Here is a 14,534-nt window from a genome sequence, read left to right as displayed (position 1 = left end):
CACAGGTGAGCCTCATCATGAGGAACAGGTGAGCCTCATCATGAGGAACAGGTGAGCCTCATCATGAGGAACAAGTGAGCCTCATCATGAGGAACAGGTGAGCCTCATCATGAGGAACAGGTGAGCCTCATCATGAGGAACAGGTGAGCCTCATCATGAGGAACAGGTGAGCCTCATCATGAGGAACAGGTGAGCCTCATCATGAGGAACAGGTGAGCCTCATCATGAGGAACAGGTGAGCCTCATCATGAGGAACAGGTGAGCCTCATCATGAGGAACAGGTGAGCGTAATGATTGATACCAGGTGAGCGTAATGATTGATACCAGGTGAGCGTAATGATTGATACCAGGTGAGCGTAATGATTGATACCAGGTGAGCGTAATGATTGATACCAGGTGAGCGTAATGATGGTAACCAGGACCGGTGGTTAGTAAACAGGTGACGTCAAACGCCAGAGGGGAGGAGTAGTGGGAGTAGTTCTTTCTTTCTGTGTTCCTTTCTTTCTTTCTGTATTCCTTTCTGTGTGGTGTAATAGTTGAAATATGAAGCCTAAATATATCTGTAGCCCTTCTCTCTCCTATCATTCACTTCCATCCTTTCCACCCCTGAGTGACTACCACACACACATTCCTCACATTTACCTCTCTCTCTTCCCTCTTTCTGCCTCTCCTCTCTTCCCTCTTCCTGCCTCTCCTCCCTCTGTCTCTCTCTCTCCATCTCTCTCTCCCCCTCTCTCTCTGTCAGGCCTACCCAACTGTTTCTCTCAGGCTGTCTAGCAGGTGTTTTCACTACAGTGATAGTGTGTCCTGGAGAAAGGGTCAAGTGTTTACTACAGGTAAAATGACTACACTTACTCCCTGCCCCTGTCCATAACATCCCAAAGCTTCAAACCCAATCAAAAACACCTAAATTGTACTCCCTAATTTAGCCCCTTCCCCAAAATCCTAGTCCCTAAACCCTAGCTCCTACTCCCTAACCCCCTCCCCCTAGCTCCTACTCCCTAACCCCCTCCCCCTAGCTCCTACTCCCTAACCCCCTCCCCCTAGCTCCTACTCCCTAACCCCCTCCCCCTAGCTCCTACTCCCTATACCCCTCCCCCTAGCTCCTACTCCCTATACCCCTACCCCTAACACCTACTCCCTAACCCTCTCCCCCTAACACCTACTCCCTAACCCTCTCCCCCTAACACCTACTCCCTAACCCCCTCCCCCTAACACCTACTCCCTAACCCCCTCCCCCTAACACCTACTCCCTAACCCCCTCCCCCTAGCTCCTACTCCCTAACCCCCTCCCCCTAGCTCCTACTCCCTAACCCCCTCCCCCTAACACCTACTCCCTAACCCCCTCCCCTTAACCCTCTCCCCATAACACCTACTCCCTAACCCCCTCCCCTAACACCTACTCCCTAACCCCCTAACACCTACTCCCTAACCCCCTCCCCCTAACACCTACTCCCTAACCCCCTCCCCCTAACACCTACTCCCTAACCCCCTAACACCTACTCCCTAACCCTCTCCCCCTAACACCTACTCCCTAACCCCCTCCCCCTAACACCTACTCCCTAACCCCCTCCCCCTAACACCTACTCCCTAACCCCCTCCCCCTAACACCTACTCCCTAACCCCCTCCCCCTAACACCTACTCCCTAACCCCCTCCCCCAAACACCTACTCCCTAACCCCTCCCCCTATCACCTACTCCCTAACCCTCTCCCCCTAACACCTACTCCCTAACCCCCTCCCCCCTCCCCCTAACACCTACTCCCTAACCCCCTCCCCCTAACACCTACTCCCTAACCCCCTACTCCCTAACCCCCTCCCCCTAACACCTACTCCCTAACTCCTCCCCCTATCACCTACTCCCTAACCCCCTCCCCCTAACACCTACTCCCTAACCCCCTCCCCCTAACACCTACTCCCTAACCCCCTCCCCCTAACACCTACTCCCTAACCCCTCCCCCTAACACCTACTCCCTAACCCCCTCCCCCTAGCTCCTACTCCCTATACCCCTCCCCCTAACACCTACTCCCTAACCCTCTCCCCCTAACACCTACTCCCTAACCATCTCCCCCTAACACCTACTCCCTATACCACTCCCCCTAACACCTACTCCCTATACCCCTCCTCCTAACACCTACTCCCTAACCCTCTCCCCCTAACACCTACTCGCTAACCCCCTCCCCCAAACACCTACTCCCTAACCCCCTCCCCCTAACACCTACTCCCTAACTCCTCCCCCTAACACCTACTCCCTAACCCCCTCCCCCTAACACCTACTCCCTAACCCCCTCCCCCAAACACCTACTCCCTAACCCCTCCCCCTATCACCTACTCCCTAACCCCTCCCCCTATCACCTACTCCCTAACCCCTCCCCCTATCACCTACTCCCTAACCCCCTCCCCCTAACACCTACTCCCTAACCCCCTCCCCCTAACACCTACTCCCTAACCCCCTCCCCCTAACACCTACTCCCTAACCCCCTCCCCCTAACACCTACTCCCTAACCCCCTCCCCCCTCCCCCTAACACCTACTCCCTAACCCCCTCCCCCTAACACCTACTCCCTAACCCCTCCCCCTAACACCTACTCCCTAACCCCCTCCCCCCTCCCCCTAACACCTACTCCCTAACACCTACTCCCTAACCCCTCCTCCTAACACCTACTCCCTAACCCCCTCCCCCTAACACCTACTCCCTAACCCCCTCCCCCTAACACCTACTCCCTAACCCCCTCCCCCTAACACCTACTCCCTAACCCCTCCCCCTATCACCTACTTCCTAACTCCTCCCCTTAACACCTACTCCCTATACCCCTCCCCCAACACATACTCCCTAACTCCTCCCCCTAACACCTACTCCCTAACCCCCTCCCCCTAACACCTACTCCCTAACCCCCTCCCCCTAACACCTACTCCCTAACCCCCTCCCCCTAACACCTACTCCCTAACCCCCTCCCCCTAACACCTACTCCCTAACCCCCTCCCCCTAACACCTACTCCCTAACCCCTCCTCCTAACACCTACTCCCTAACCCCCTCCCCCTAACACCTACTCCCTAACCCCCTCCCCCTAACACCTACTCCCTAACCCCCTCCCCCTAACACCTACTCCCTAACCCTCTCCCCCTAACATCTACTCCCTAACCCCCTCCCCCTAACACCTACTAGCACCTAGCTCCTACTACCTAACCCCTTCCTCCTAGTTCCTACTCCCTAACCCCTTCCCCCTAGCTCCTACTCCATAACTCCTACTCCCATACCCCTAGATCCTACTCCCTTCCCCCTAGCTCCTACTCCCTAACCCCTAGCCCCTACTCCCTAACTCATATCTCTTATCTCCTAATCTCTTAACCCTAGCGCTTACTTCCTATCCCCTTCCCCCTACCTCCTACTCCCTAAGCCATATCTCCTACTCCCTAACTCCTACTCCATAATCCCTTCCCCCATATCTCCTGCTCCCTTCCCCCTTCCCAAAAGCTCCTATTCCCTGACCCATATCTCCTTCTACCCAACTCCTACTTCCTAATCACTTCCCTGTAGCCTCTACTTCCTAATCCTTACCTCCTAGCTCCTACTCCGTAAACCCTTCACCCTATTTCCCACTTCCTAACCCCTTCCCCTAGCTCCTACTCCCTAAGCCCTAGCTACTCCTCCCTAATACCTAGCTCCTCCTCCATAAGCCCTTTCTCCTAGCTCCTAATCCCTTCCCTCTAGCTCCTACTCCCTAACTACTCCCTAATGGATCTGACAGGATTGGATAGATGTGTGTGTGTGTGTGTGTGTGTGTGTGTGTGTGTGTGTGTGTGTAGGTGCAGGCCAGCGGGGGCCAGCAGGCAGTACGGTATGCAGGTCCTCTGGACTGTGCTCTCAAGTTGTATAAAACACAAGGCATCCGCTCCCTCTACAAAGGAACAACACTCACACTCATCAGAGGTACACACACCAGACTTTACCCTGTGTGTGTCTTTAAATCTATATTGCACTTTGGTTCCCATGATAGTAATATAAATCAGGTATAAGTTCAACATGACTAACTACTAGCGTTGTTCTGCCCTGGATTGAAATATATCATTGTTGTTCAATAAAATAAGACTAGTTCACCAGTCTGTTGCTCTCAAATGCATTTTACAATATACCTCTCTTCTCTCTCTCTCCCATTCTCTCTCTCCCATTCTCTCTATCTGTCCCTCTCTCTCTCCCATTCTCTCTATCTGTCCCTCTCTCTCTCCCATTCTCTCTATCTGTCCCTCTCTCTCTCCCATTCTCTCTATCTGTCCCTCTCTCTCTCCCATTCTCTCTCTGTCCCTCTCTCTCCCATTCTCCCTCTGTCCCTCTCTCTCTCCCATTCTCTCTCCCATTCTATCTGTCCCTCTCTCTCCCATTCTCTCTCTCTCTCCCATTCTCTCTATCTGTCCCTCTCTCTCCCATTCTCTCTCTGTCCCTCTCTCTCCCATTCTCTCTATCTGTCCCTCTCTCTCTCCCATTCTCTCTATCTGTCCCTCTCTCTCTCCCATTCTCTCTCTGTCCCTCTCTCTCCCATTCTCTCTCTGTCCCTCTCTCTCCCATTCTCTCTCTGTCCCTCTCTCTCCCATTCTCTCTATCTGTCCCTCTCTCTCTCCCATTCTCTCTCTGTCCCTCTCTCTCCCATTCTCTCTCTATCTGTCCCTCTCTCTCTCCCATTCTCTCTCTCTATCTGTCCCTCTCTCTCTCCCATTCTCTCTCTCTCCCTGTCCCTCTCTCTCTCCCTGGCTCTCTCTCTCTCCCTGTCCCTCTCTCTCTATCTGTCCCTCTCTCTCCCATTCTCTCTCTCTCCCTGTCCCTCTCTCTCTCCCATTCTCTCTCTCTATCTGTCCCTCTCTCTCCCATTCTCTCTCTCTCCCTGTCCCTCTCTCTCTCCCATTCTCTCTCTCTCCCTGTCTCTCTCCCTCTCCCTGTCTTTCTCCCTGCCCATCTCTCTCTCCCATTCTCTCTCTATCTGTCTCTCTCTCTCTCTCTCTCTCTCTCTCTCTCCCATTCTCTCTCTCTCCCTGTCTCTCTCTCTCTCCCTGTCCCTCTCTCTCCCATTCTCTCTCTCTCTCCCTGTCTCTCTCCCATTCTCTCTCTCGCTTTCTCTCCCATTCTCTATCTGTCTCTCTCTCTTTCTCTCCCATTCTCTCTCTCTCCCTGTTCCTCTCTCTCTCAAATTCTCTCTCCCTCCCTGTCCCTCTCTCTCTCCCTGTCTTTCTCCCTGTCCCTCTCTCCCCCCTTCTCTAGACGTGCCTTCTAATGGTGCCTACTTCATGGCTTATGACTTCCTGAAACACAAAATGACAGCTGAGGGTGAAAGGTCAGTCTCATGTTACCATTACAACCCCAACACCTCTTCATCCAAAACTTTATAGAACACACTGCAATAATTGGTAACAGATATCAATCACTTGATATATAAATGTTTAACCCTGCGTGTGTGTGTGTGTGTATAAATGTTTAACCCTGCGTGTGTGTGTGTGTGTATAAATGTTTAACCCTGCGTGTGTGTGTGTGTTCCAGTGTGTCCCAGCTCAGCACTCCAAAGATCCTCCTTTGCGGTGGCATAGCGGGCATCTGTAACTGGATTGTGGGACTTCCACCCGACGTACTCAAGACCAACTTCCAGACAGGTACACACACACACACACACACACACACACACATTCACTGAACCCAGGTCGACCCAATGTCCTTTGGCTGAAGGTTTTTGATTTGTTTATTTGTAATCTCATCAAAAAAAGAAACGTCCTCTCACTGCGTTTATTTTCAGCAAACTTAACATGTGTAAATATTTGTATGAACATAACAAGATTCAACAACTGAGACATAAACTGAACTAATTTTACAGACATGTGACTAACAGAAATTGAATAATGTGTCCCTGAACAAGGGGGGGAGGGGTCAAAAGTAACGGTCAGTATCTGGTGTGGCCACCAGCTGCATTAAGTACTGCAGTGCATCTCCTCCTCATGAACTGCACCAGATTTGCCAGTTCTTGCTGTGAGATGTTACCCCACTCTTCTACCAAGGCAACTACAAGGCAACTGCTCCGTCCACAGACACTACACAAAAATAAACAAAATAACCATGCCCAACGTATTCCAAAGTGAAACACATCACTAAGCCTAACAGGGGAAAAATAAAGGCTATAGCTCCAGGTAGCAAGTGTCACTACCCTACCCAAATCTCCCACTGGGGTACACAGCCGATTGTACTCACCTCAGACCGGTGTCCCAACAGTGAGTAGATCAAGAGTCTCCAGCCTGGGCAGGGGCCTGGAAACTAACCAATATACTCTCCAACGCAGCACACAACCAACTATCCACCGCAGTGGCAAGTTTCCCAAACAAAGGCAACCAACACTGGGCCTACCAAGCATTACAACTCAAAAGCTGTAACGAAAGTTACCAAGCACCTACAGAGTTCTCAAACAGTAACTCCACATTTTCTCCCAAACACAACTCATATACTCATACTATCATACTCATATAATACTACTCGTATTAGTCCTTCATAATGCAACAAAGTGCTATATGCCAAAATGTCTAGGAACCAACCTTAAATCCCAGACGAGCCCTCACTTGTCACGAACCGGCTCGAAGTTCGTAACAAAAAAGGGAGACAACGTGGAGATAAGGAATAACAATATATTTATTAATGGAAGTAAACTAAATACAATGAACAACGGTGTGTGTGTGTATAGTCAGTAATGTAAGTGAGTGTTTGCGTGCATAAATGTGATAATGAGGGGTGTTGAAAGGTGCCAAAGCAACCTGCCAACTGCCACAACCAAACTCTATCCGTGTGTCTGCATGGAGAGACTCTCTCCAATAAAATGGGGAAGAGGTGTATTTATCCCAGGACACACCCGAGCCCAGGTGTGTCCCATTTTGCTGACGACCCTCCCGGCTCCGCCCACCGACCTCCTATTAAGGGGAACAAGAGCAAAGAGAAAGAATTCGCCAGACAGAGTGGGAGGGTTGTCACAGTTGAATGGCCTGACTGGAAACTGTGATATGTGGTGGTTTTACCTAACTTAGTTGAATGGCCTGACTGTAAATATTTCTGCATGAGAGCGTCTGCTAAATTACATGAAACTACAGGAGCCTGGTAGCCAGGACTATAGGAGACAGCAGCTGAATGCTCCCATGTAGTGGTGACAACTGGCAATGACAGACAGATTCTCAGTCCTCATCCTGCTCCAGAGTAACAGAGCAAGGTACAGAGAAGGATAATTTAATGAATACCTGTGTGAAGACCTGGGGGAACTATAGCTAAATATTTAGATTCAATTTAACTGGGGGAACTATAGCTAAATATTTAGATTCAATTTAACTGGGGGAACTATAGCTAAATATTTAGATTCAATTTAACTGGGGGAACTATAGCTAAATATTTAGATTCAAATTAACTGGGGGAACGATAGCTACATATTTAGATTCAAATTAACTGGGGGAACGATAGCTAAACATTTAGATTCAAATTACCTGGGGGAACTATAGCTAAACATTTAGATTCAAATTAACTGGGGGAACTATAGCTAAACATTTAGATTCAAATTAACTGGGGGAACTATAGCTAAACATTTAGATTCAAATTACCTGGGGGAACTATAGCTAAACATTTAGATTCAAATTAACTGGGGGAACGATAGCTAAACATTTAGATTCAAATGAAAATCTGTTTTTTCTTACTGTGTGTGTGTAGCTCCAGACGGGCGGTACAGGGGAACAGGTCTGGTAGATGTACTGAGGGAGCTACTTCGTGACGAGGGGCCCAGAGCACTCTATAAAGGATCCAACGCCGTGTTCCTCAGAGCCTTCCCTGCCAACGCGGTAGACAACCTATTACAAGCCCTATAGCCACACCACCCCACCAATCAGCATTTAGTACCACACCACCCCACCTATCAACATTTAGTACCACACCACCCCACCTATCAGCATTTAGTACCACATCACCCCACCTATCAGCATTTAGTACCACACCACCTATCAGCATTTAGTACCACCCCACCTATCAGCATTTAGTACCACACCACCCCACCTATCAACATTTAGTACCACCCCACCTATCAGCATTTAGTACCACACCACCTATCAGCATTTAGTACCACCCCACCTATCAGCATTTAGTACCACCCCACCTATCAGCATTTAGTACCACACCACCCCAACAATCAGCATTTAGTACCACATCACCTATCAGCATTTAGTACCACACCACCCCACCTATCAACATTTAGTACCACACCACCCCACCTATCAGCATTTTGTACCACACCACCACACCTATCAGCATTTAGTACCACATCACCTATCAGCATCTAGTACCACACCACCCCACCAATCAGCATTTTGTACCACACCAACCCACCTATCAACATTTAGTACCACACCACCCCACCTATCAGCATCTAGTACCACACCAACCCACCTATTAGCATTTAGCACCACACCACCCCACCAATCACCATTTGAAAAGGTCAAATAGGGGGTGCTTATATTTGTCCTGTTTCACTACTGGGCGGTTTCACAGACAGAGTTCAATTTAAATCAGGACCAGGCTAATTCTACTTAAATGAATCTAGATAAAACAATGGCTTTCTGAGCCGTTTAACTTCAGATTAATTATTGCTAGACTAGGGAGTCCCAGACTAAGGAAAGTAAGGACTAACCAGTTCATCTTTGTGAAGCTTGATTTGGTTAATGTTCTGATCTGAGGATGCTCCAGAAACCAGGCATGGGACACTAATACATAAGCATTGTGTGGAATTGGAGCAACTCACCTAATTAAAGAAAACACTTTGAAAAACCCTCTTCAAGTGAATTGTGTCAAATCACCCAATTATGGAGAGCAAACAGTATGAATAATCAACAGAAAACAAGAAATAGAATGCCTGGACTACCATTTGTAATGAATTCAACAATTCAACAAGCGAAAAACTAAACGTACGGACGCTACAGCAACTTCAGGTAATTTACTGTTGGCCCCCTTTTACAAATCAGAGTCACTTTGAAATGTTACTTTTCTGGTGTAACAACACAGTGGGGCCGAAATGTATTTGTGTGACAGAAATGTAACAAACTATCACAAATAATTACTAATATAAATTCTATATCATGTTGTCTTTCTAAGGTTCTGTGGAAAAATATATAAAAATCTACTTAAAGAAGACAAATGCTGTTAATCGCAGGGAGTGTTTCAAGACTGGTAGGAGAACCCCAGAAATACCAGAGACAGATGAGCTGGGAGACAGGTGGAGGACCCCCAGTAAGACCAGAGACAGATGAGCTGGGGGACTGGTGGAGGACCCCCAGAAAGACCAGAGACAGATGAGCTGGGAGACTGGTGGAGGAACCCCAGTAAGACAAGAGGAGCTGGGGCCAGAGACAGATGAGATCAGGCCAGAGACAGATGAGCTGGGGGACTGGTGGAGGACCCCCAGTAAGACCAGAGGAGCTGGGGGACTGGTGGAGGACCCCCAGTAAGACCAGAGGAGCTGGGGAAATGGTGGAGGTCCCCCAATCAGGCCAGAGACAGATGAGCTGGGAGACTGGTGGAGGACCCCCAGTCAAGCCAGAGACAGATGAGCTGGGAGACTGGTGGAGGACCCCCAGTCAAGCCAGAGACAGATGAACTGGGGGACTGGTGGAGGACCCCCAGTAAGACCAGAGGAGCTGGGGGACTAGTGGATGACCCCAAGTAAGACCAGAGGAGCTGGGGAACTGGTGGAGGACCCCCAATCAGGCCAGAGACAGATGAGCTGGGAGACTGGTGGAGGAACCCCAGTAAGACCAGAGGAGTTGGGGGACTGGTGGAGGACCCCCAGTAAGACCAGAGGAGCTGGGGAACTGGTGGAGGACCCCCAGTCAGGCCAGAGACAGATGAACTGGGGGACTGGTGGAGGACCCCCAGTAAGACCAGAGGAGCTGGGGGACTGGTGGAGGACCCCCAGTAAGACCAGAGGAGCTGGGGAACTGGTGGAGGACCCCCAGTCAGGCCAGAGACAGATGAACTGGGGGACTGGTGGAGGACCCCCAGTAAGACCAGAGGAGCTGGGGGACTGGTGGAGGACCCCCGGTAAGACCAGAGGAGCTGGGGCCAGAGACAGATGAGATCAGGCCAGAGACAGATGAGCTGGGGGACTGGTGGAGGACCCACAGTAAGACCAGAGGAGCTGGGGGACTGGTGGAGGACCCCCAGTAAGACCAGAGGAGCTGGGGAAATGGTGGAGGTCCCCCAATCAGGCCAGAGACAGATGAGCTGGGAGACTGGTGGAGGACCCCCAGTCGAGCCAGAGACAGATGAGCTGGGAGACTGGTGGAGGACCCCCAGTCAAGCCAGAGACAGATGAACTGGGGGACTGGTGGAGGACCCACAGTAAGACCAGAGGAGCTGGGGGACTAGTGGATGACCCCAAGTAAGACCAGAGGAGCTGGGGAACTGGTGGAGGACCCCCAATCAGGCCAGAGGAGCAGGGGAACTGGTGGAGGACCCCCAGTAAGACCAGAGGAGCTGGGGAACTGGTGGAGGACCCCCAGTCAGGCCAGAGACAGATGAACTGGGGGACTGGTGGAGGACCCCCAGTAAGACCAGAGGAGCTGGGGGACTGGTGGAGGACCCCCAGTCAAGCCAGAGACAGATGTGCTGGGAGACTGGTGGAGGACCCCCAGTCAAGCCAGAGACAGATGAACTGGGGGACTGGTGGAGGACCCCCAGTAAGACCAGAGGAGCTGGGGAAATGGTGGAGGTCCCCCAATCAGGCCAGAGACAGATGAGCTGGGAGACTGGTGGTGGACCCCCAGTCAAGCCAGAGACAGATGGGCTGGGAGACTGGTGGAGGACCCCCAGTCAAGCCAGAGACAGATGAACTGGGGGACTTGTGGAGGACCCCCAGTAAGACCAGAGGAGCTGGGGGACTAGTCGATGACCCTCAGTAAGACCAGAGGAGCTGGGGGACTAGTGCAGGACCCCCAGTAAGACCAGAGGAGCTGGGGAACTGGTGGAGGACCCCCAGTCAGGCCAGAGACAGATGAGCTGGGGGACTGGTGGAGACCCCCAGTAAGACCAGAGGAGCTGGGGGACTAGTGGAGGACCACCAGTAAGACCAGAGGAACTAAGGGACTGGTGGAGGACCCTCAGTAAGACCAGAGGCAGATGGGGGACTGGTGGAGGACCCCCAGTAAGACCAGAGGAGCTGGGGGACTGGTGGAAGACCCCCAGTTAGACCAGAGACAGATGAGCTGGGGGACAGGTGGAAGACCCCCAGTTAGACCAGAGAAAGATGAGCTGGGGGACTGGTGGAGGACCCCCAGTAAGACCAGAGAAAGATGAGCTGGGGGACTGGTGGAGGACCCCCAGTTAGACCAGAGGAGCTGGGGAACTGGTGGAGGACCCCCAATCAGGCCAGAGACAGATGAGCTGGGAGACTGGTGGAGGAACCCCAGTAAGACCAGAGGAGCTGGGGGACTGGTGGAGGACCCCCAGTAAGACCAGAGGAGCTGGGGAACTGGTGGAGGACCCCCAGTCAGGCCAGAGACAGATGAACTGGGGGACTGGTGGAGGACCCCCAGTAAGACCAGAGGAGCTGGGGGACTGGTGGAGGACCCCCAGTAAGACCAGAGGAGCTGGGGAAATGGTGGAGGTCCCCCAATCAGGCCAGAGACAGATGAGCTGGGAGACTGGTGGTGGACCCCCAGTCAAGCCAGAGACAGATGGGCTGGGAGACTGGTGGAGGACCCCCAGTCAAGCCAGAGACAGATGAACTGGGGGACTGGTGGAGGACCCCCAGTAAGACCAGAGGAGCTGGGGGACTAGTGGATGACCCTCAGTAAGACCAGAGGAGCTGGGGGACTAGTGCAGGACCCCCAGTAAGACCAGAGGAGCTGGGGAACTGGTGGAGGACCCCCAGTCAGGCCAGAGACAGATGAGCTGGGGAACTGGTGGAGACCCCCAGTAAGACCAGAGGAGCTGGGGGACTAGTGGAGGACCCCCAGTAAGACCAGAGGAGCTAGGGGACTGGTGGAGGACCCTCAGTAAGACCAGAGGATCTGGGGGACTGGTGGAGGACACCCAGTCAGGCCAGAGACAGATGAGCTGGGGGACTGGTGGAGGACCCCCAGTAAAATTTAGAGTAGCTGGGGGACTGGTGGAGGACCCCCAGTAAGACAAGAGGCAGATGGGGGACTGGTGGAGGACCCCAAGTAAGACCAGAGGAGCTGGGGGACTGGTGGAAGACCCCCAGTTAGACCAGAGACAGATGAGCTGGGGGACAGGTGGAAGACCCCCAGTTAGACCAGAGAAAGATGAGCTGGGGGACTGGTGGAGGACCCCCAGTAAGACCAGAGAAAGATGAGCTGGGGGACTGGTGGAGGACCCCCAGTAAGACCAGAGGAGCTGGGGGACTGGTGGAAGACCCCCAGTTAGACCAGAGACAGATGAGCTGGGGGACAGGTGGAAGACCCCCAGTTAGACCAGAGAAAGATGAGCTGGGGGACTGGTGGAGGACCCCCAGTAAGACCAGAGAAAGATGAGCTGGGGGACTGGTGGAGGACCCCCAGTTAGACCAGAGGAGCTGGGGAACTGGTGGAGGACCCCCAGTAAGACCAGAGGAGCTGGGGGACTAGTGGATGACCCCAAGTAAGACCAGAGGAGCTGGGGAACTGGTGGAGGACCCCCAATCAGGCCAGAGACAGATGAGCTGGGAGACTGGTGGAGGACCCCCAGTCAAGCCAGAGACAGATGAGCTGGGAGACTGGTGGAGGACCCCCAGTCAAGCCAGAGACAGATGAACTGGGGGACTGGTGGAGGACCCACAGTAAGACCAGAGGAGCTGGGGAACTGGTGGAGGACCCCCAATCAGGCCAGAGACAGATGAGCTGGGAGACTGGTGGAGGAACCCCAGTAAGACCAGAGGAGCTGGGGGACTGGTGGAGGACCCCCAGTCAGGCCAGAGACAGATGAGCTGGGGGACTGGTGGAGGACCCCCAGTAAAATTTAGAGTAGCTGGGGGACTGGTGGAGGACCCCCAGTAAGACAAGAGGCAGATGGGGGACTGGTGGAGGACCCCCAGTAAGACCAGAGGAGCTGGGGGACTGGTGGAGGACCCCCAGTAAGACCAGAGGAGCTGGGGAACTGGTGGAGGACCCCCAGTCAGGCCAGAGACAGATGAACTGGGGGACTGGTTTTAGGACCCCCAGTAAGACCAGAGGAGCTGGGGGACTGGTGGAGGACCCCCAGTAAGACCAGAGGAGCTGGGGAAATGGTGGAGGTCCCCCAATCAGGCCAGAGACAGATGAGCTGGGAGACTGGACTGGTGGTGGACCCCCAGTCAAGCCAGAGACAGATTAGCTGGGAGACTGGACTGGTGGTGGACCCCCAGTCAAGCCAGAGACAGATGAGCTGGGAGACTGGTGGAGGACCCCCAGTCAAGCCAGAGACAGATGAGCTGGGAGACTGGTGGAGGACCCCCAGTCAAGCCAGAGACAGATGAACTGGGGGACTGGTGGAGGACCCCCAGTCAAGCCAGAGACAGATGAGCTGGGAGACTGGTGGAGGACCCCCAGTCAAGCCAGAGACAGATGAACAAGGGGACTGGTGGAGGACCCCCAGTAAGACCAGAGGAGCTGGGGGACTAGTGGAGGACCCCCAGTAAGACCAGAGGAGCTAGGGGACTGGTGGAGGACCCTCAGTAAGACCAGAGGATCTGGGGGACTGGTGGAGGACACCCAGTCAGGCCAGAGACAGATGAGCTGGGGGACTGGTGGAGGACCCCCAGTAAAATTTAGAGTAGCTGGGGGACTGGTGGAGGACCCCCAGTTAGACCAGAGACAGATGAGCTGGGGGACAGGTGGAATACCCCCAGTTAGACCAGAGAAAGATGAGCTGGGGGACTGGTGGAGGACCCCCAGTAAGACCAGAGAAAGATGAGCTGGGGGACTGGTGGAGGACCCACAGTAAGACCAGAGGAGCTGGGGGACTAGTGGATGACCCCAAGTAAGACCAGAGGATCTGGTGGCAGATGGGGGACTGGTGGAGGTCCCCCAGTAAGACCAGAAGCAGATGGGGGACTGGTGGAGGACCCCCACCTAGACCAGAGGAGCTGGGGGACTGGTGGAGGATCCCCAGTAAGACCAGAGGAGCTGGGGGACTGGTGGAGGACCCCCAGTAAGACCAGAGGAGCTGGGGGACTGGTGGAGGACCCCCAGTAAGACCAGAGGAGCTGGGGAAATGGTGGAGGACCCCCAATCAGGCCAGAGACAGATGAGCTGGGGGACTGGTGGAGGACCCCCAGTAAGACCAGAGGAGCTGGGGGACTGGTGGAGGACCCCCAGTAAGACCAGAGGAGCTGGGGGACTGGTGGAGGACCCCCAGTAAGACCAGAGGAGCTGGGGAACTGGTGGAGGACCCACAGTCAGGCCAGAGACAGATGAGCTGGGGGACTGGTGGAGGACCCCCAGTAAGACCAGAGGAGCTGGGGGACTGGTGAAGGACCCCCAGTATGACCAGAGGAGCTGGGGAACTG

The 14,534-nt window shown here is 53.3% G+C and overlaps 1 protein-coding gene across 4 annotated transcripts in view; it reads left to right on the top strand.

Moving 5' to 3' along the window:
* The window catches only part of LOC110532875 (mitochondrial carnitine/acylcarnitine carrier protein), a 28,618-nt gene that overhangs the window by 8,405 nt on the left and 5,679 nt on the right, over window positions 1–14,534 (top strand). For 2 of the 4 annotated variants that reach the window (XM_036989143.2, XM_090185610.1), the window contains exons 4-8: window positions 746–836; window positions 3,808–3,931; window positions 5,252–5,324; window positions 5,528–5,637; window positions 7,715–7,842. In XM_036989143.2, coding sequence (XP_036845038.2) covers window positions 746–836; window positions 3,808–3,931; window positions 5,252–5,324; window positions 5,528–5,637; window positions 7,715–7,842 — 526 coding nt within the window. The remainder of the gene's footprint in view (window positions 1–745; window positions 837–3,807; window positions 3,932–5,251; window positions 5,325–5,527; window positions 5,638–7,714; window positions 7,843–14,534) is intronic. The other 2 variants (XM_090185609.1, XM_090185611.1) reach the window with 1 other exon arrangement.

This window comes from Oncorhynchus mykiss, chromosome 9 (genome assembly GCF_057628025.1).
Source record: "Oncorhynchus mykiss isolate SJ-2025 chromosome 9, ASM5762802v1, whole genome shotgun sequence".
Taxonomy (NCBI): Eukaryota; Metazoa; Chordata; class Actinopteri; order Salmoniformes; family Salmonidae; genus Oncorhynchus; species Oncorhynchus mykiss.
The sequence above is the reverse complement of the archived record's forward strand: the minus strand, read 5'-3'. Positions and strand labels throughout refer to the sequence as shown.